This window comes from Coturnix japonica, chromosome 14 (assembly GCF_001577835.2).
Source record: "Coturnix japonica isolate 7356 chromosome 14, Coturnix japonica 2.1, whole genome shotgun sequence".
Classification (NCBI taxonomy): domain Eukaryota; kingdom Metazoa; phylum Chordata; class Aves; order Galliformes; family Phasianidae; genus Coturnix; species Coturnix japonica.
The window spans coordinates 6,488,703-6,508,578 of NC_029529.1; the positions used below are offsets into that span (position 1 = coordinate 6,488,703).

Here is a 19,876-nt window from a genome sequence, read left to right on the forward strand (position 1 = left end):
GGCATTTCCACATTCCAGCAGACCAAACAAAAGCAGCTCCAGCCACAGGATTGGTTACATCCATCAGTGTGAGCTGTGTGAACCTATACACTAAAAGACAGGATTTCCTATTTTGCTTCTAGTTTGCTAGGCTTTGGGGTGCTTCTTTTCATCACTACATATTTAACTTTCCTCCATTGTCCATCTAGAAAAGCCAGAAGGAAAGGTGAAAGTTGGAATTCTCATTCTAACAGCAGAGGTTTTAAGAGAAGTGAGGTTTCCCAAAAGGCAGCGCAGAGAGCTGTGACATGACCTGACCCACGGGCTCTGCTCAAGGGCAGCCAGCAATGGCAGTTCTGCCTGAGCTTTAGCTGCCCATACCACGGCATGAGCTGCACTCCTTGCCGCAGCCTCTCACTTTGGAATGTCCCTTCAGCACCATTCATACACGTTATTTGGCTGTAAACACTTAACCATCCTGGTCTCAGAAAGGAACCCAGTCCTGGGATTCACCTACAGGCTCATAGACCGACCCCAGCCCATGGCTGAATCCTGCCCTTTGTAAGGCTCAGGCACACATTCAGACACAGGGCTGTCAGCTCCCTCCTGTGTCTTGTGGTGTCAGCCTGCGAGGACATCGGCGCTGACTTTCATTGTTACTTGTCCCTTCATTAGCTGCGCAGATTGCTTAAGAGGATGGCACTCTTTGGAGTTTGACCTATGAGCGCTGATAGTGAAAATAACGTACTTCTCACCAGAGCTGCAGGAGACCGAACGAGTAACTTCGGGCAATTAGTTTAACTTTGACTATAAATATTCCTCCTCGTTCCTTGTGACACTGTTAACAGCTCCGCTGGCAAATCCCCATTCTCTGGCAATATTTAAGCTGCCCGTCAGCTGGCAGAAGCTCGGTGGTGCCCAGCGCGAGGGAGCAGAATGAGACCCAGCTGAGCGCAGTAAGTCCTCCGGCTTCTACCTTGCGGTCGGGTGCTGGGCTGCGGGCGGCTGCGGGGAGGATGGCGGTCACTGTAGGAGGGGTACAGAGCTGGGAAAGCTTTAAAAAATCCCCTTGCAGAGGCATTGGGATACAGTGCCGGCGGCGCCTCGGCACCCACGTGGCTGAGTCTCCCCAGACCATTGATAAAGGCCGGCTTCAGCGGCCGCATTTCAATGCCACGGATGTTTCTTGCTCACAATCTCTGGCGAGGAAAGTGCTGCCGCCTGTGCCAGGAACCGGGGGGGGACAGAGCTGTGACCTGAATGCACAAAACAGGCAAAATTTCCACTGGGCTGTGGCTGAGGGAGGATTTGAAGCTGTAGCAGCTGAGCTCACTGCGCTCTCCCTGTGCTCTGTGCGGCACCCATAGATGCAGCTCAGTGCGGGACTCCCTCAGCATATCTATGTGTCCCCTCCTCGTTGGCAACACATGAAACAAGGCTGGCGCTACTCACATTGCAAAGGGAGAAGATAAAGCCAAGCCCTGTATGGAACTGAGTGCAGGTAGCTCAGTGCAGACTGTGCTGCAGGTGCACAGCACCTGGTATGGGAGGTGCTTTGGGCTGGTAAGAAAAGGCAGAATGAGAGCTGCAAAAGAGAAAGAGGGAGGTAGCAGAGGGGTCAGCAGCTCCCTAAGACCTGCACAACAAAGAGCATTTCAGTGCTGAGTGCCAGCCCAGATGTTGCTCCTTAAGGAGGTGCAGCACCAGCACTCCCAGAAGATGCACAGGGACCGGGGCAAGGTATAAGGCACAGGGAAGGCTCTGCAGCCCTGCAGGTTGTGCTCTCAGAATTCACCATTCAGAGTGTGGTTCTGGATGGGCTTTGGTGCTGCAGTTCCAGGTTGTGCACAACCTGCCCGCTGTGTGTGGCAGGGAATGGGACTGTACCTGAAGACCACCCACTGCCCAACCTTCCCATAAACATAATCCCATCCTGGGCTGAGGCTGAGCTCAGCAGGGACATGGGACACTTTTCAGTGCTGCCCAGTGAGACTGCTGCATTTCCATCACATTTGCAACATTGCCTTGATGTGTAGGGATGGTGAGTGTGTTTTTGCTTATCTGTTCCCACTCTGCTTTGTTCACACCCCTGGGCCTTATGCGCCTGGCCATACCAACAACATCCAGGAGCAACTGCTTGTACTTCAACAGCACTTTAGGCATCAGGGAAGGTGAGGGTCAAAGCTGCCTCTTCCTGTAACAGAAAATGGGTGAGGCCAGAGGGCATTGTGAAAGCCAAGCATGGATGTCCCTGTGCTGTGCCAGGCACTGGGTTCAGGGGAAGAACCTGTTGGGCTGCTCCTCTCCCCAGCAGCAGGTGACACCGCCTTTCCCTGCCCCACCTTCTCCAGCATTTTGAGGTGGGAGCTTATAAGTGTCACCTTACAAGTGCAGCAGTAGCCAGAAGACCAGGCATAAGGAGCAGAAGGAGGAGTGGGCACTCAGTCTCCTGGCAGTGATCTCCTCAGGTCAGCAGGGTAATGAAGAGCAGATCCCATGGCTGGGCACAGTGCGGCATCCTGGGGATGTTTAGGAGCAGTCAGCAACTTCCCCTTCTGCCAAAGTGCTGCAACAACACAGCCCATGTTTCACAGATCTGTGCCCAGAGGAAGCGCCCATCCTGCACAAGGAGCCATGGAGAGCACCAGCAGCACCCCATCATCGGTGACACCCCCGTGGGATGTGTTTCCCCAGAAGACGCTGGGTCCCATAGACATCACTATCCTCGTGCTGTACTTTGTGTTTGTCCTGGCTGTTGGGCTGTGGGTAAGCATTTAACATTCAGAGCGCTGTTATATAGGAAAATACGGCTGTTTGGGCTTCAACTTATTTTACTTTGGCTTGAATCAAGCCACACTTCACTGAAGTCAACTACACGAGTGGAAGGGCACAGCTCAAAGGCCCTTTCCCCTACTTCAGCCTGGGGAAGTGCCCTCACTGCGCCGCACGAGGGCTGTTCAGCTCCAGTGTTTGTAGAGGTACTGAGAGCACTTGTGAGGAAGAGGTTGTGTAAGTACCAAGTACTACTAACAATGTTATGTTCATTCAGGAAGGAACTGCTGTTCCCATGTATCATCTGTGTTTGTCAGCAGTGAGGTCCTGACAGCAGATTTTGTGAATTAAAAATAGTCCTCACATACAATTAAAGCAGCAGGACATCCTCCTGGCGTGGCTTTTGCAATAGCAGAAGCACAGTCTGGCTGTCACAAGGCAGAGATGGATGGCAGCTGCCTCTAGATGCGATGCAGAGCTCACTGTATCACATGAAAACATTTGAGATCTCTCAAGAATGGGAGTCAACATGTAATACATGCAATGTGTAGCGCTCCTCCTGATAACTGCAGGTGCCCACAGTACTTGTCCAGAATTGCTTGTCTCCATGTTGGGTGTGGAATGAGGACAGGACTGACTCCTGCTGGGGGAGCAGCCACGTGCTCCATGTGGTTCTGAGCAGCAGCTGATAATGGTGATCCTTTGTTCTGCTCTTCTGCTTTCTCAGTCCATGTGGAAGACGCAGCGCAGCACGGTGAAAGGCTACTTTCTGGCTGGGGGACAGATGGTGTGGTGGCCTGTAAGTATCTTTGTTGTTATCCTGCTTGTGCCCTTAGGTTACAGTGAGACTTTTGTCCATGCAGAATTCATTTCTCCAAAAAAGAAGAAAAAAGAAGTGTTCCATGTTTTTGCTGCAGTAACAATGCTGGCTTTCTTTAAGACCAGGGCAGCTGGCTGGCACAGTGTCTCCCTGCTACCTCCCCTCTATGCACCCCCAGGGACACAGTGCCTGATCCCTGCATCTCTTCCCAGGTGGGCGCATCCCTGTTTGCCAGCAATGTTGGAAGCGGGCACTTCATTGGCCTGGCGGGGTCAGGAGCTGCATCGGGAATCGCTGCGACAGCCTATGAGTGGAATGTGAGTGTGGCATTGTATGGCATGGCATGGCTCCATATGCGTGGCACAGCACAGCAGCCTTCCTGCTGCCTCTGCCAGAGTCCCCATGTCTCCATGCCCCTGAGTGCCACATGCTCTCCCCACCTAACCACAGCCTGGAGCAGCATTTTGATCTTCCTTTCCACTTGTTTTGCAGGGCATGTTTTCTGTTTTGGTGCTGGCGTGGTTATTCCTTCCCATTTACATAGCAGCAGGAGTAAGTAAATGGGGCGTTGTGTCCATCAGTCACTTACTAGCATTCAAACCCCCCAGGTGGCTCAGGAGCTCAGCCATCCTCAGTTGCAGCTGCACAGCTTCCAGCTGAGCCTCTTTGTGCTGCTGCCTCTCCAACACGTTTGTCCCACACAGGTGACCACCATGCCGGAGTACCTGCGCAAACGCTTCGGTGGAAAAAGAATCCAGATATTCCTGGCGATTCTCTACTTGTTTATCTATATCTTCACCAAGATATCGGTAAGTAGGAAAAAAATGGTAGGAGGTTGAATTTGACCTGCTTTGGAAGAGTGTGTTACCCAGCCAGGCTGAGATCACAGAGATATAGAATGGTCTGAGTTGGAAGGGACCTTGTGGTGCCACTCCCTGCACCCACAGCTCCAGCAGTGCTCAGAGCCCCATCCAGTCTAACCACGGGTGTCTGCAGGGATGGGGCAGTGCGTCTCTGCCCTTATTACAAACAGATTCTTCTCTATATTCCATCTCAATTTGCAGTTTTAGATTGAAACCATTTCCCCTTGTCTGTCATGACAGACCCTGCTGCAGAGTCTGTCCCCTTCTCTCTTATAGCCCTGTTTTAGGTACTGAAAAGATGATGCAATGGTTGACCCTTCCCCGGATTAACAGAAATAGAGGTATATTTTCAAAAAGCCTGAGAAAGGTGGACTACAGCTGTTTTGAGAAGCTGCACTAACAATGATTATGTTTTTCCCCATTAAGGATTTGAATGCTTGCTACAGTAAGGGGAAAGCTAGATGTCAACATCCTGAGCAATTACCCATTGGAAGGTTGAGCTGAGTGGATGCACTGTTGTTAGATTTGTATGCCTGGCTGGCTTGCCCGGTCTCTTCCCTTTGCACGTTCACTTCCTGCACAAACAGCTATAGCTGCTATCTGCAGGATGAGCAAGAATGCAGGAGCTGGTATGTGCTCAGGCGGAAAGAGCCCCGTGATTTATTGCTGCTTCCCTTTGATGCAGCGCCTGGAATGAATAACAGGGGTGAGCCTTGCACAACACCCCGCGAGCTGCTCATTAACTGTGCAGCACTGTGTGAGCTGGAGAAAGTGGAGAGGTCTCTGTCTGTGATTTTCCTGTGCACACAGGGCACAGATGGGCTGGGATCCTGGCACACACCTGCCTGAGCCCTGGGAGCACTGCTGTCACAGGGTTCTGTGGATGCTCCTTAAGAACATGCTGCAATGCAAATCACTGTGTCCACTCCATGGCACCACCAGCTTATAGGGGTCGGGTAATGTCATCTAGCAACTGCAATCATTTTTGTTCATAGGTTGATATGTATGCTGGGGCCCTCTTCATTCAGCAAGCTTTGCACTGGGACCTCTACATTGCTGTGGCAGGCCTGCTAGCAATCACTGCTGTCTACACCGTAGCAGGTGCGTGGCTGAGTTTCAGGTCAGAGCACAGCAGGCCCTGCTCAGCGTGTGCATGTAATGCACAAAACAGTCTCATGCTTTTGGTAGGGGGCCTGAATTTAACATTGTTTATTGCCATGAGTATGGAAAACAGGGAGAACAGCAATTGGTAACTCACCTGTTAGAAAGCATTACCAGGAGTGAGCACATGAATGCCCCTTACAAGGCCACACCAGATATGGATGCATGGCAGTCTCTCCTTAAGAGAAGTGATGCTCGCAGCATTTGCCCAGTGCAGTTCCTCCTTTGGGCTTTTTAGGGTCTGAGGGATTAACATAATGAGCTGCGTAATGCAAGGAGCATTGTCAGTCCTGGGTGCCCTTTTGGGGCTTAAGAGTGGCCAAATGGAACAAAGCCATGCATGGAGCAGCACAAATCCCACACAAACAAAGGTTGCTCCTTTCCCAGCGCTCACCCCTGGTGATGCTGCTCATAAAGATCGCCTCCACCTTTGCTGTTTTTCCTCCTCCATATTCAGCCTGGGGTTTGTTCTGGAGTTTTTCCATGCATTTCCCATAGAAATACTTATACCAGACATCAGTTTCTTGGTGACAAAATGGTGATTCACACTGATTTGAAACATGAGGGATGGCTGAGTAGGGGCAGGGCTGCGTGGTGCTGCTCCACAGGATGCTGCCAAGGGGGTCAGAGCGGATCCCAGCACAGCTCTCAGCACAGCTCTCTGCTCCCACAGGTGGTCTGGCCGCTGTCATCTACACGGATGCATTGCAGACCCTCATCATGCTGATCGGTGCCCTCAGCCTCATGGTCTTCAGTGAGTGCTCCTCCTCCTTGCTGAGCTTACAGCAGCTTTAACACTACAGACACGTTGGGTCATTATAAATGTCTACTTGATCAATGTTCAGAGAACTGCTTTTTAAGTTTTTTTTTTTCCTGTAGAAATATGCATCCATACAAATAACCTTACAGTAGTTCTTAAGTGGTAAAAATGCATGAGAACTCCATAAAAAATTAAGGAAACAGGTTGTGAGGTAGTATAAAAGATGAACGAGCATCATCACTAGCCAACAGGTTTACAGCGTGATGCCACCCCCTGCCCTGCATTCAAACTGTAGAACAGATTACACTGCCATAGAGTGATTGGTTTGGAAGGGACCTTAACAATCAGCTCATTCCAACCCCCTGCTGTGGGCTGGTTGCCAAGCCAGTAACTCCTGATTTTAAAGAATGCTTGTGGAAGATTTATAGAGACTCCGGCTATCTATCTATCCAGCAAACTATAGAGACTAAAAACAAGAGCACAGAAGACATGATAACTACCTCCCATGACCTATTTTAGGCTTTGTTGAAGTTGGCGGTCTGGAAGGATTGCAAGCAAAATACTTTGATGCCATTCCCAGCACCCGCAAGGAGAACAGCAGCTGTGGCTTGCCAAGGAAAGATGCTTTCCACATCTTCCGGGACCCTGTTAACTCCGACCTTCCCTGGCCAGGGGTGCTGGTGGGGATGACCATCCCATCCCTGTGGTACTGGTGCACTGACCAGGTACGTCACTGCTCAGTTTGGTTTTGAAGACACGTTCTTGGCTGTTTGATTGCAGACCTAAGGTCCAGACTAGTCACTATTTCTGACAGCGGTGCAGTAAAATGTGTTGCTTTCAATCCTCAGACTGCAAAAACTGCAGGAGCACAAGCAGGTGTTGTGAATTATTTCAGTGTAGGAAGAGGGGAGAATGTGTCTCATTGTTAATCCCAGCCCATAAAGACGTGAAGCACTCTCAAACTCTCTCAGCTCTGCAGGGATCTGATCACCTTCACCCCAGTGCTCACTTCTACAACTGCAATAGTTTAGAGAACGGAATATATAAATGAACACAGCATGAAATCTGTGCCAAAGAGCAGTCCATGATCCAACCACACCACCAGGGCCAGCTCTGCTCCACCCAGCAGCAGATCCAATGCATTTCTTCCTTTCTAGGTCATCGTTCAGAGGTCCCTCGCTGCTAAAAACCTCTCACATGCCAAGGGAGGCTCCCTGATGACCTCCTACCTGAAGATTCTGCCCCTCTTCATGATGGTGATGCCAGGCATGATCAGCCGGGTCCTCTTCCCAGGTCAGTGTTGAAGGAGAGCCCTGTTCCCTCTGACAACTGCTACAGGTTGTGTCCATTCAGTGCATCAAGTGCCCAAAGTACAACAAAACCTCCTCCCAGTTACAACTGGCAGAATGCAATTTCTCCTGCAGCAGACTTGAGCTGTACTGCTCCTTGTGACTCGTGAATGTTGCATCTCACTTGCATTGCTTGTTTCAGACCTGGTGGCTTGTGCAGAGCCGGAGATTTGTCAGAAAATCTGTGGCAACCCATCTGGCTGTTCTGATATCGCTTATCCAATGCTGGTGATAGAGCTCCTGCCTGTAGGTGAGCAACCTGCACAGGAAAAGGCCAGAGGGGAAAACACCTGCAGCTATAATTCAGTGGGGTTACATTGGGATTAATGGAAGAGCGGTGAGGGACGGCACACAGCAAGTGGTTATTTGGGATTCTCAGTGAGGCTGCACCCATCTTTCTGCTTTCAGGACTCAGGGGCCTAATGATGGCCGTGATGATAGCAGCCCTCATGTCCTCCCTCACATCCATCTTCAACAGTGCCAGCACCATTTTTACCATGGACCTCTGGAAACACTTCCGGCCTCGATGCTCCGAATGGGAGCTCATGATCGTTGGCAGGTATGGGAAACTGGGACAGGTATGTTGCAAGTGATCCACACTACAAGGGAGGACAGGCTGAGAGCCCCATAGTGCACAGGTTTGCTGCAGTGCTAAAGCTGAGGCCTCATGGTTACAAGCAGTCTCAGGAAGTGTTTTGCAAGCTGTACAATTGGAAAAGAAACATTCGAGCTAACACTACTGACATCTTCTTCCACAGGGTCTTTGTGCTGCTCCTTACAGTGGTCTCTATCCTCTGGATCCCACTGGTCCAGGCTGGCCAGGGTGGACAGCTCTTCATTTACATCCAGTCCATCAGTTCTTACCTGCAGCCCCCTGTGGCAGTGGTGTTCATACTGGGCTGCTTCTGGAAGCGAGCGAATGAGAAGGTAACAGCCCCACTAGACAGGGCTGGACACACTCACCCCTGAAAGCAGGAATTCCTCGTGCTTTTCAAAAGGCATTTTGCAAACAGTGAGAGAACTGCATTGCTTGGCTGCAGGGTGTCCTTCATAAAGCCTGAAGCTCGTTAGGGCCTTGCTTCCCATTCATTAGATGCACTTGTGTGATCTGCACCAGGGGGCCCACGTTGTTAAGGAGCATGGCACCTGGAATCCAAAGCCTGCAGCTCCTCAGCTGGTGCTAAGTATGGGGTAAAGCCTTCTCAAACCTGGCTTCACTTAGCTGGAAGGCAGTCGTTAGCACCTGTGGTTAAAGCAGACTTCCCCTTTCAATGGCCCACTGCTCCTCATACAGGAGGATCGCACTATTTGCTCCAGCAAATAACCCTTCCTTCCTAGGGAGCGTTCTGGGGCCTGGTGCTGGGGCTGCTGATGGGCATCATCCGGATGGTGCTGGATTTCATCTTCCCTGAGCCCCAGTGCGGGGAGCGGGACACGCGGCCGGGTGTGCTGCGCTACATGCACTACCTCTACTTCTCCATGGTCCTGGCTGCCGTCTCCACGCTCACTGTGCTGCTCGTCAGCCTGCTGACAGAACCTCCCTCAGAGGAAATGGTGCGTGTCCCCAACCCCCCCAGCCCCCACATTGCTTCCCTTACTGGTAAATGGATGCCCTATGTTACATCCATGGGAATGAGGCAGAGATAAATAATCTGGAAATGGGCATCTCCATCCATTCTTAGTCTATTGAAAACACTTGTAGCAACCTGTAACAGCCATCCCTCCTTTGCTCCAGCACCCTGCTGCTTTCCTTTTAAGGTTTTGATCCCATACATCCAGAGTTCCACCCTGGAAACAGGTCAACAGTTGATGTTACGAAGAGCTGTTCTTAAGTTCAAACGCGGGTGTTTAATGCATAACAAACTAGCTTTTTCCCTCTATTTTCCAAGAAATTCCAGCTTCTGGCTCATCTTTATGAACTCTTACTAATTTAGTGAGGAACCATTTTTACTCGCAGAAAAGAGAAATCAAGGGCAGAGAGCACACTTCCTCTGGAACAGGTTTGTGCCAGTTTGACTACTTTTAATAGACGTATTGAGGCTACAAAAAATACTGTAAACAGCAGAAAGGACACAAAACAATGACAGAGGCCAGAAGGGACCTTCAGAAATCATACAACCAACGCATCTCTTGCTTTGAGAGAGGACTAATGTGGCATTTCTGAAAGGCAAACTCACTCCCATAAACCCCCAGAGAGGGGTGCCCAGGGAGGTGCAGCGCCAGTTCAAGATCCTGCCACTCTTGGCAGAAGTTTTTCCTCTTCTCCAACTTGAATCTTTCCAGCTTCGTGTTGTGCTCATCCCTTCCTCTCTGCCCTGTCATTGGTATCAAGAATGCTCCTCTTTAATGAGCCTTTGACATACTTGATGGAAATTATCCTATCTTCCATCTGTCTTTTCTTCTCTATACAACCCCCCGTTCTGTGAATCATTCCTCACTGGCCACAGCTTCCATTCTTTTGCTCCCTTCCCTGGCCCACTCGGGCTGCATCCAGCAATACCCATGCAGTAACTACAAGTGAAGACCAAGAGCTCTCAGGCTGCAGATAGAACTAACACAGCACCGCTCTGCAGCCAGCAGCAGAGCACTGAGCCGGCTCACCTGCTCCAGCAGAGCGGGAGAACAGACCTCGGCCCCTCACCGTGTTCTCTCTGCAGGCTGCTGTACTGCTCAGGCAGTCCTTTAAGCGACCGCACAGCAGTTTAACACCACTCTTCATGCCATCAGATAAGTCGGCTTACCTGGTTCACACGCGGGGATCCTCCAGCCAAGACAGACCTAGCGGTCAGCTCTTCTCCTGACACTGCCAAAGGAACGCGCCAAGCTGAGCGTCCAGCTCTCCAGATTGATATAAGCATTGCCTCTGAAAATAGTACAAATGATAACAAATGTAAGTGCTCCAACACCGTAACTCAGTAACACAATTAACAACTCTAGGCGTTACGTAAAGGCTCTGAAGACGAGAACAGTTAAAACTGCGTCCTCTGGATTTCTGTATCTTCAGGGCACGCTAGAGGGTTTTTACCTGACAGTTCCACCTAAGCAAAAGCTTAGTTCCTTTTCCATCTCTTGATGGCATTACATATGCTTGAAATCAAGAAGGAGCTGGACGGGATACAGAAAGCCACTGCCCTGCATAGAGCCTAGTGCTGCCTGCACCCGCTGCAAGGAGAACTGATTGAAAGGGGAGGGTGGAGGAAAAGACACCATTACTTTCATGCAATTCCATTTCTGTTTTTCAGTGATGTTTTCTGATGGACTCTAGCAGCAGGGAGAACCCAGAGCCCTGGGCGGAGCTCTTGACAGATCAGTGAAGGAGGATTTACATTTTTTAAGTCTTGTACTTGTCGGTATTAGGTACAAACACGCATAGCAATTCATTCTGCATTTTCCAGCAATGATTGCCATCACTTGTTTTTGCCAGCCTTGGGATGCTGTTTATGCAACTGTGCAGCTGTTTATTCCTCTGAGCTATATATAAAGCTAAGGGAAAAAAGATCAGTAAGGTAACGAGGAAGTGAAGTGCAGATCTCCCAGTGCTGCCCAGTCTTGTTGCAAACTGACACTGTGTCACCTACGGCCCAACCCACCCCAAAGCTGGGAGAATTCTCTTTCCACACTTGTAATGTGGATTAACCCAAACCGGACCAAGTATGTATATGGCAAAGGAAGCTGATGGGCTCCAAGTACTTAGAGATGGGCTTTTAGGTTTGGTACCATTACTGCCTCCTAAAACGTTGGGAAGAGCAGAGCTTGAGCTCAGACCTCTCCAAGGAAGAAAGAAATAGACCCTACAGCCCCAAATAGACATTACTTGAAGGGTTTCCCATAGCTCAGTGTAGTTAGCACACTTGTTTAAAGAGCAAAGATGCACTTCAGCATCAAAACCCTTCGTGCAGGGCCATACTGACATACACCTGAGATCTGCTGTTGGTGACACTTACACCTCGCTCTGTGCTGGCTCTTTAGGTCCGACTGGCACCAAGAAGGACTCGAAGCTGGTGAGGACCCTCCTGTGGCTCTGTGGGATGGAACGGAGGCAGGAGAACCCCGAGGATGTGGCGCCAGCCAAACCTGAGCGTCCCATGGCTTCCCTGGAGGAGAACCCACTGGTGAAGCATGTCCTGAACATCAACTTGATACTGAGCATATGTGCAGGGGTCTTCCTCTGGGCCTACTTCGCATAGTGGCCCGCCGCTTGATCCCAAATGACATCAACTAATGTTAACTGGTGTAAATAATAATAAATAGCAGAAGGTTAATGTAATCCGTAGTGCTTTCCCAGTTTTATTTAAGGAGACAGACCTTCCTCCCTAATGCATCCCTCGTTTCCTTCAAGGAGCTCTCAGTGCTGCCACAGAGATGAACTGGATGCACAAAGCTGAGCACGACGAGCTGAGTGTTGGTTATTCCAAGGATACAGTTACAGTCTTTGGGGTTAAAGCACTACCTGGCACTTAAGACATCTGGATTCCGTTCCTGTTTATAGCTCTGTAAGCACACATCAAACACGTGGCTTGCCTGTGCTGTACCCCTGTAACCACCAGGGTGCACAACTGACCCGGGGCAGCGCTCACAGCCGGGATTCCCTCGTTTACACCCGGTGAGCAGCAATGGACGTGTAGAGCGCTCTGTGCTCGCTGACGTTCCCATGGGACTGCGCTGATGGCAGCGTGCCGGCATAGCAGAACAGGGCCGGAGCAACGCAGCCGGGGTGCAGCGATGGGGTGAGCGGTGCCCACAGGGCGGGCTGGGCACTGGTGTGCAGCGCCGTTAAAGCTCAAAGCTTTATGTGGCTGCCGGAACTCGCTGCACCTGCTCGGGTTGGAGGGAGTCGCTCTGGCGCGCGGCACAACGGTCGTAACGCGGCTCCGCGAGCGCAGCGCGGCCCCCACCGGCATCTCCCGGCCCGAGCATGGCGGAGGAGGAGCGGCACGACTGGACGGAGCCGCTGAAGCGGAGGAACCTCCTGGCCGCGCGGCGGCGGCGGCTGCTCGGCATCATGCAGGTGGGCGGGCGGCTGCAGCAGCAGCAAAGTCTGTGCTCAGCTGAGCCGAACTGAGCTGAGCCGAGCTGAGCTGAGCTGAGCTGAGCTGAGCTGAGCCGAGCTGAGCTGAGCTGCGTGTGCTGCGCTCTGCCCGCAGTGCCGCGTCCCGCTGGAGCGGATGCTGGTCGTGGCCCGGCTGCGCGAGGGGGCAAAGGCGGAGGAGGTGGCAGGTGGGTGATTGTGAGGAGCCTTAAGGCAGCTTGTAAAATCACTCGATTCTATTTTATTTCCCCCCCCTCCCCAAAGCATTTGTGTGAGCTGGTGCCGCTGTGGGGCAGAGGCATTCCGCTGTTCCCATTAAAGTGATACTTCAGTGTTTCTGAATAACAAAATGATCATTTGTAAATCTGAGCGCTCAGAGCAGAGAACTGCCCTGCTGGATCCGCGCTGAGCGGTGTAACACGCTGTTCCTTTTGCTACAAGGTTATCACAGAGAATTGTTTGAAGGTGCATCCGAATGTCACCCAAGAGAACAAGTCTCGGGGCTGCTGCTCCTCAGTTCCAGCCACGTTCTTCACGTAGTAGAAGTAAGTTAAAGCAATTCCCAGCGGGACCCAATGGCCTCTATTCAGTTTCATATAAATTCAGTTCAGATGCAGCTGACTGCAAACATGTGTCCACTCCTGACTCCATGCATTGCTTTAAAGTGAGAACTCAGGGCTGAGCAGAGGTTGGAATCATGGCAGCCTTATTCTGGGATCTGCTGCCCCCAGAACTGAACCATCCCATGGCAGGGAGGGATGTGAAGCATGAAGTGCTGTGTTCTGTCGGGCATAACAGGAACACGCCTTGTCCTCAGTGTGTGGGTCTCAAGGCCTGTTTACACAAAGGGATGCTGAAGAATTATTACCTTTTGTTCAGGCAGTATTTTATTACATGCAGTTCCATTATAGCTCAGCCCTTTCCCCTGCAGGCTTGCTGCAGCACAATGTATTTTCTCATCCGAGCTCTCACTTCTCTCCAAAACGAGGGTCCTGGGTAAGTGGTTCCCATTACCTTTGCTGAAAGGTTATGACAGAATTGATTCACTCCCTTTCCACTCAGTGCTCTCCTGCAGGGAATCAAGGTGCTGGTGGTGGCACACAGCATCCCCAGACGGCTGTTCCCAGAGTGGAACGTGGCGGTGGTGCCATCTCCTGTAACACATCCAGAGGACTCCACACAATCACAGCCTATAGAGGAGGTGGTGGCAGAGTGTCTTACATTCCTGGTCAGCGCAGCAGAATATGTGCTGAAATCCACTGAGGTGAAGGTCCCAGTCTTACCCCGTGCTCCTCCACTCCACACAGCAGCTGTACAGTCTATCAGCAGCCCTGCACCCACATCAGGACGCTCCTTGTTCCACAGGATGACAGTGAAGCCAGCAGTGACACTCTGTGCACTCTCAGTCCTGAGCTGCTCATCCCAGCAGGGTCTATTGGCTTCTTGTGTAAAGCTGAAGAATGTGAAAGTCCTGTAGATTTTGTGAGCATGTATTTGAGTCCTGTGCAGCCTGCCCTGGATTCAGGTACGTTGTGTGCGATTTGGGAACACAGTGGGATTTGTAGGTTATGTTTGTTATATAGGTTATATAGCGAGCTATATGACGATTGCTGTTCCTTGCTCTCCTTTCGTTCACAGAAGCTGTATGGCCCGTTCCCTTGCACTTATCTCCCTGATGCAACGTGTTCCCAGTGGAGCAGGACTCTCATGGCTCACACACACACACACACACAGATGCCGGGCTTCCATTGCAGCCCATCAGTCAGGAGGAGCCTGAGTCAGTGGAGGTCTTGTATTGCAGCTCATGTCCTGCCCATTTTCCCCCAGTGCTTAATAATAAATTGACACCAGTGATTTCAGCTCTTGCCTGGTTTCACACAAGATCTTTATTCTCAGCTCCAGCTCTGTGCTCTGCTTTGATGCCCCATCCGTACAGCTCTGCCTCACACACACCTTTACTTTGCTGTGGGTACCAGCTCTGCATTACCAGCTCATACTGTGATTTCAGCTTGTGCCCCTGACCCCTCCAGGGTCTTGTATTCCAACTCATGTCTTGCCCTATTATCCGCCCTGTTTAATAATAAATTCACACCAGTGATTTCAGCTCTTGCCTGGTTTCCCACACAATCTTTATTCTCAGCTCCTGCTTTGCTTCTGCTCCAGCTCTGCGCTCCATTGAGATGCCCCAGCACTGCACAGCTCTGCCTCACTGAACACAGCTTTCCACCCTGTACCCCGTGGCTTCAGGTCTTGCAATTATTTCCCACACAACGTCAATAGAAAGCCTCACACCAGTGATTTCATCTCTTCCCGTTTCCCACAAGATCTTTATTCTCAGCTCCAGCTCTGTGCACTCCTGGGATGCCCCATCCGTCCAGCTCTGCCTCACACACACCTTTACTTTGCTGTGGTACCAGCTCTGCATTACCAGCTCATACTCTGTGATTTCAGCTTGTGCCCAGTGACCCCTCCAGGGTCTTGTATTCCAACTGTCTTGCCCCATTATCCGCCCCGTTTAATAATAAATTGACACCAGTGATTTCAGCTCTTGCCTGGTTTCCCACAAGATCTTTATTCTCAGCTCCAGCTCTGCGCTCCATTGAGATGCCCCATCCGTCCAGCTCTGCCCCACACACACCTTTACTTTGCTGTGGGTACCAGCTCTGCATTACCAGCTCATACTGTGATTTCAGCTTGTGCCCCCTGACCCCTCCAGGGTCTTGTATTCCAACTCATGTCTTGCCCCATTATCTGCCCTGTTTAATAATAAATTGACACCAGTGATTTCAGCTCTTGCCTGGTTTCCCACAAGATCTTTATTCTCAGCTCCTGCTTTGCTTCTGCTCCAGCTCTGCGCTCCATTGAGATGCCCCAGCACTGCACAGCTCTGCCTCACTGAACACAGCTTTCCACCCTGTACCTCGTGACTTCAGGTCTTGCAATTATTTCCCACACAACGTCATAGAAAGCTCACACCAGTGATTTCATCTCTTCCCGTTTCCCACAAGATCTTTATTCTCAGCTCCAGCTCTGTGCTCCCCTGAGATGCCACATCTGTCCAGCTCTGCCTCACACCTTTACTTTGCTGTGGGTACCAGCTCTGCATTACCAGCTCATACTCTGTGATTTCAGCTTGTGCCCCGTGACCCCTCCAGGGTCTTGTATTCCAACTCATGTCTTGCCCCATTATCCGCCCCGTTTAATAATAAATTGACACCAGTGATTTCAGCTCTTGCCTGGTTTCCCACAAGATCTTTATTCTCAGCTCCTGCTTTGCTTTCTGCTCCAGCTCTGCGCTCCATTGAGATGCCCCAGCACTGCACAGCTCTGCCTCACTGAACACAGCTTTCCACCCTGTACCTGTGACTTCAAGTCTTGCAATTATTTCCCACACAACGTCATAGAAAGCTCACACCAGTGATTTCATCTCTTCCCGTTTCCCACACAATCTTTATTCTCAGCTCCTGCTTTGCTTCTGCTCCAGCTCTGCACTCCATTGAGATGCCCCAGCACTGCACAGCTTTCCACCCTGTACCCCGTGGCTTCAAGTCTTGCAATTATTTCCCACATAACATAGAAAGCTCACACCAGTGATTTCATCTCTTCCCGTTTCCCACACGATCTTTATTCTCAGCTGCTCGGCCCTTTCACCTCCAGCTCTGCTCCTCAGCCTTCCCGCAGGTGCCACACGGACTCGTCCTTTCTCTCTGCGGCTCCACCTCCAGAGCGCGCCCACAGGCGACGCCCACCCTACGCAGCCTGTTCGCACAGTGCCGCGGTGGCCAATGGCCAGTCCCTCCATCACTTCGCCGGCCCCCAGTCGCGGCTCCCCGGCCAGTCTCACCGCGCTCCGCTCCGCTCTGCTCCGCCGCCGTTCCCAGTTCTGCCGCCGCCGCCGTTCCCAGTTCTGCCGCCGCCGCTCCCTTCGCTGCTGCCGCCGCCGCCGCCGCCGCCGCCGTCTCTCCGCCGACACTCCCTCACACCTCTGCACGCGCTTTTATAATCTCACCTCCTAGCCCCGCCTCCCACTGGCCTTAGAGCCAATCAGTGCCAAGACGGCTACAGCGGGAACCAATCCAGGACCGCCTCGCTCCGCCCAATCACTGCCTCAGCCCAGTCAGCGCTCGTCCCGCCCCCCTCTTCCCGCCTCGCTTCGCTTCGCCCAATCCCGACTCGCAGACATTCCCGCCCCGCCCAAACCACCCAATCCTGGCCCAGCCCGCGCACTCGGCCAGCAACAGGGCGGCTCGAGGAGCCTCTCCTCAGGGCTGTGATCGCAGCTGGAGCCGGCACAGGGCGGCACAGCAGCGGCAGAGCGGCTTTTGGTGCTCGGGAAACGACCTGGCCTCCTCGTATCGGGGCTGTCAGAACATGGACAGGTTCACAGGAAGCAATGATTGCCCCTGAAAAGAGCTAAAGGGCAAAACCCGGTACGTGGCCACCATGGAGGTGGAGGTTTTGGCGCACGAGAATGAAGAGGGCTCAGGGTGACAAAAGACGGTCTTTAATTTTATAAAGGCTCACCCAACTGATGCATCAAAACAAATGTTCAAAGTTTCATATTTTTGTATTTTTTTTTTTCCTTCCCAAAATCCAACCGTTTCCTATGAAAGCACAAAACCAACTTCCACAGGTTGTTTTTTCTCCCCTCAAAACAGTCATTAATTCCACATAAACAAAAAAAAAAAATAGCAGGCTGGTTAATACAAATAACTATGAAATACGGGTTAGGTACTGATCACAGAGTAGCGCTGAAATGATTACGATACAGGGAGGTTCCTCCTGCAGTCGCAGTCCGTCAAGGCACTGAGCGCACACAGTGAGCAGTGACAGAGCCAGCAGTCACCGCCGCTGTGCCGGCTTTGGTTCAACATCACATAAACCTGCAGCAAATCAGTGAGGGAATGTCTCTGGCAAGGCCTCTCTCTCTCCTTGTAACGTCTAACAACTAGAATAAAAGGGCTAAAACCGCGCCATTAAAAAGATTACTTCTGTAAATACATGCAACTTTAAATAACTAATAATTCGCTTCTTAAAAATTCGTTTGGAATCTGGCTGATACCATTCGGTACCAGCAGCAGCTACGCTTCCTATGCATGTTTCTGCAGTGATTAATTCCTTCCATCCGGGATGTGGGTAACCGTTGAGGCTCACAGATCATTACAGCTCTCCTGCACCCTGCAGCAATGTGCTCACACAGGTTTCTGTGCCGGCACAAGAAGCTTTTCACTGTTGGGCTCTGTCAGTTTTCCCGTCAGGAAAGGAAAGCAGGTTTGGTTTCCTTCACAGGGCAGTGCTTTCTGTGTCATTGTCAATATCTAAAGGGAGGTGGTTGTGCAGTTCTTTGCCCGCTGCCTCTGTAGGAAGCTCCGCAGAAGGGTTTTGAAGTGGTTCAGGAATACTGGAATTGGAGTCTGCAGGAAATAAAATGGAAGAGCAAGTTTAATACTCTGGACAGTGACACCTCACTCAGTAGTGCATTGCTGCTGCGTTTCCTTAGGAAGAAAAGGGAAAGGAAGGACCAACAAGGGCTTTTATCAACAAGGATTTCTCCGACAGAGGGCTGGCACGCACACTCATACAACAGAAACACTGGGCTAAGCCAAACTAGTAATCTCACCCTGGGGTCATTTCTCCTGCATACCTTCTTTTAGCCATGTACATAAAGGCTTTTATTTCCTATGAATGGCAGAGAGCAAATATGACAATGTCACATTCCTCAAGGCCCCCAGAAAGTGATGCTCTATACCCTGGGCAGTCACATCAGACCAGGATGGTCACAAAGCATAAATGAGCTCCTCCGTACCAGCCCAGAGGGCACCACCCGCGGCTTTTAGGAGCAACAGGCACGTGTATGGTGTCAGCAGGAGGCACTGACATAAGAGGAAGAAATCTGAGGCAACACTCATCTCCTATGTGCAACAATATCCTGTTCTGAGCTAAACAACATGGATAGCAGATACAGAGGTGAAGCCCAAGGCAGTGTCTCCCATTCCTTTCCCAGGCCCACTCAATTCCTCACGCTATGGCCAACCATAGAGAAGGTGGCACTGAACCCAAGCAGCAGGGACACTGAATTCTCCCCAGTATCTGTCACTACTGCCCAGCTTTCATTCAGAAAATGATTCAAGAGATGCGCTTCAGTTTTAGAAGCCCACACAGCCCTCCCTGCTGCTACTGCTTAACAAAGGACAAGACCTTCTCAAAAAGGAGACACAGTATGAAATGACAAAGGAAAGGAGTATTTGTAATTAACTGTACAGCTAAGCTAAACACAAAATGGACTGCTGTATAAAATACATGGATTTCTAACTATGATTTTCAATAAGCTGAAGTAGTAAAATGTGAAACTGGCCAGTCAAAACAGGAGTTTTACAACATTCTAGTCTTCCAAACTTTTAGTACGTTAATGTAAAAGCAAGCATCCACAGCCATGCTTTTGGCATGCCACAGTAACAATAATGCAAGCAAGCAGTGTTATTTGTGACGGGTTAGTAGTGGGCATTAGCACACACATGATTACAAATTAGCAACATTGTTGGCCAATCATATGCCTTTTCCTTACCATTGAACTTTCCAATACAGTTCATACTGAAAGCAGGTCAAACATCTAGATTATTTAATAAAATTTTTGATTAGAATATTCTTTTCTAGGGCTCGTAACTTTAATACTGCAAATAGAATTTGAGGTATTACTGCCCACAATATGGACAAATATTCAGTAGTGTCCTGAAAACCATTCAGAATTCTCATGCTTATATTACAAAGTCTGCTGGCAACTTCATTTTGGCTTCTATTATTCCTGGTTTCCCTTGCTCCATTATTTAAGGTTAAAATTGAAAGTAGTTATTTCACATTGTGAACCAGATAAGTCAGTTTATAGTACCAGCCAGTGCTTAAAAAACAAATACTACATGTGCGTGTGTAAATGTTAGAGCAGATACTCTTATGTAATACGCAGTGGTGTTAATTCAGAACAAATGTTCTCTAAAGGAAAATAGAAAGGACTGATGTGGAAAAGCTGGATGACCCTGCACTGAAACACACCAGGTTTTCTAGATTCCTTTACCAGCTTTGCTAAAGAATCCTTCATCATCAGCTTTCCTTGACTGTGGTAGCCTTCCTCTTGTTGTTTACCATACA

At 50.4% G+C, this 19,876-nt stretch overlaps 3 protein-coding genes across 8 annotated transcripts in view; 2 read left to right on the forward strand and 1 right to left on the reverse strand.

Annotated features, from left to right (window-relative positions):
* The first annotated feature begins 581 nt into the window (after positions 1–581).
* On the forward strand, positions 582–11,971 carry SLC5A11 (solute carrier family 5 member 11). The gene is made up of 16 exons (XM_015876732.2): positions 582–935; positions 2,574–2,745; positions 3,479–3,550; positions 3,784–3,888; positions 4,064–4,123; positions 4,276–4,380; positions 5,430–5,535; positions 6,269–6,349; positions 6,875–7,080; positions 7,513–7,648; positions 7,847–7,954; positions 8,113–8,263; positions 8,463–8,631; positions 9,043–9,258; positions 10,432–10,594; positions 11,674–11,971. Exons 2-16 carry the CDS (start codon positions 2,614–2,616, stop codon positions 11,889–11,891), a joined length of 2,028 nt encoding a protein of 675 aa, XP_015732218.1. The 5' UTR covers positions 582–935; positions 2,574–2,613; the 3' UTR covers positions 11,892–11,971.
* Positions 11,972–12,941: 970 nt separating this feature from the next.
* TEX47 (testis expressed 47) lies at positions 12,942–14,592 on the forward strand. Its single transcript, XM_032447754.1, has 3 exons — positions 12,942–13,729; positions 13,796–13,997; positions 14,099–14,592. Exons 1-3 carry the CDS (start codon positions 13,431–13,433, stop codon positions 14,576–14,578), a joined length of 981 nt encoding a protein of 326 aa, XP_032303645.1. The 5' UTR covers positions 12,942–13,430; the 3' UTR covers positions 14,579–14,592.
* Positions 14,593–17,221: 2,629 nt separating this feature from the next.
* ARHGAP17 (Rho GTPase activating protein 17) overlaps positions 17,222–19,876 on the reverse strand; it is a 37,495-nt gene continuing 34,840 nt past the window's right edge. For 3 of the 6 annotated variants that reach the window (XM_015876731.2, XM_015876725.2, XM_015876730.1), the window contains one exon: positions 17,222–18,147. In XM_015876731.2, coding sequence (XP_015732217.1) covers positions 18,017–18,147 — 131 coding nt within the window. In that variant the 3' untranslated portion in view covers positions 17,222–18,016. Of the gene's footprint in view, positions 18,148–19,298; positions 19,344–19,876 lie in introns of all 6 variants that reach the window. The other 3 variants (XM_015876729.1, XM_015876728.1, XM_015876726.1) reach the window with 3 other exon arrangements.

Coding starts and splice junctions, on each gene's coding strand:
- SLC5A11 (XM_015876732.2), top strand. CDS start 2,614: ATGGAGAGCACCAGCAGCACCCCATCATCGGTGACACCCCCGTGGGAT. Junction 6,350..6,874: donor CCTCAGCCTCATGGTCTTCA/GTGAGTGCTCCT, acceptor GACCTATTTTAG/GCTTTGTTGAAGTTGGCGGT. Junction 10,595..11,673: donor TAGTACAAATGATAACAAAT/GTAAGTGCTCCA, acceptor CTGGCTCTTTAG/GTCCGACTGGCACCAAGAAG.
- TEX47 (XM_032447754.1), top strand. CDS start 13,431: ATGGCAGCCTTATTCTGGGATCTGCTGCCCCCAGAACTGAACCATCCC. Junction 13,730..13,795: donor CTCCAAAACGAGGGTCCTGG/GTAAGTGGTTCC, acceptor CTTTCCACTCAG/TGCTCTCCTGCAGGGAATCA. Junction 13,998..14,098: donor ATGTGCTGAAATCCACTGAG/GTGAAGGTCCCA, acceptor CTTGTTCCACAG/GATGACAGTGAAGCCAGCAG.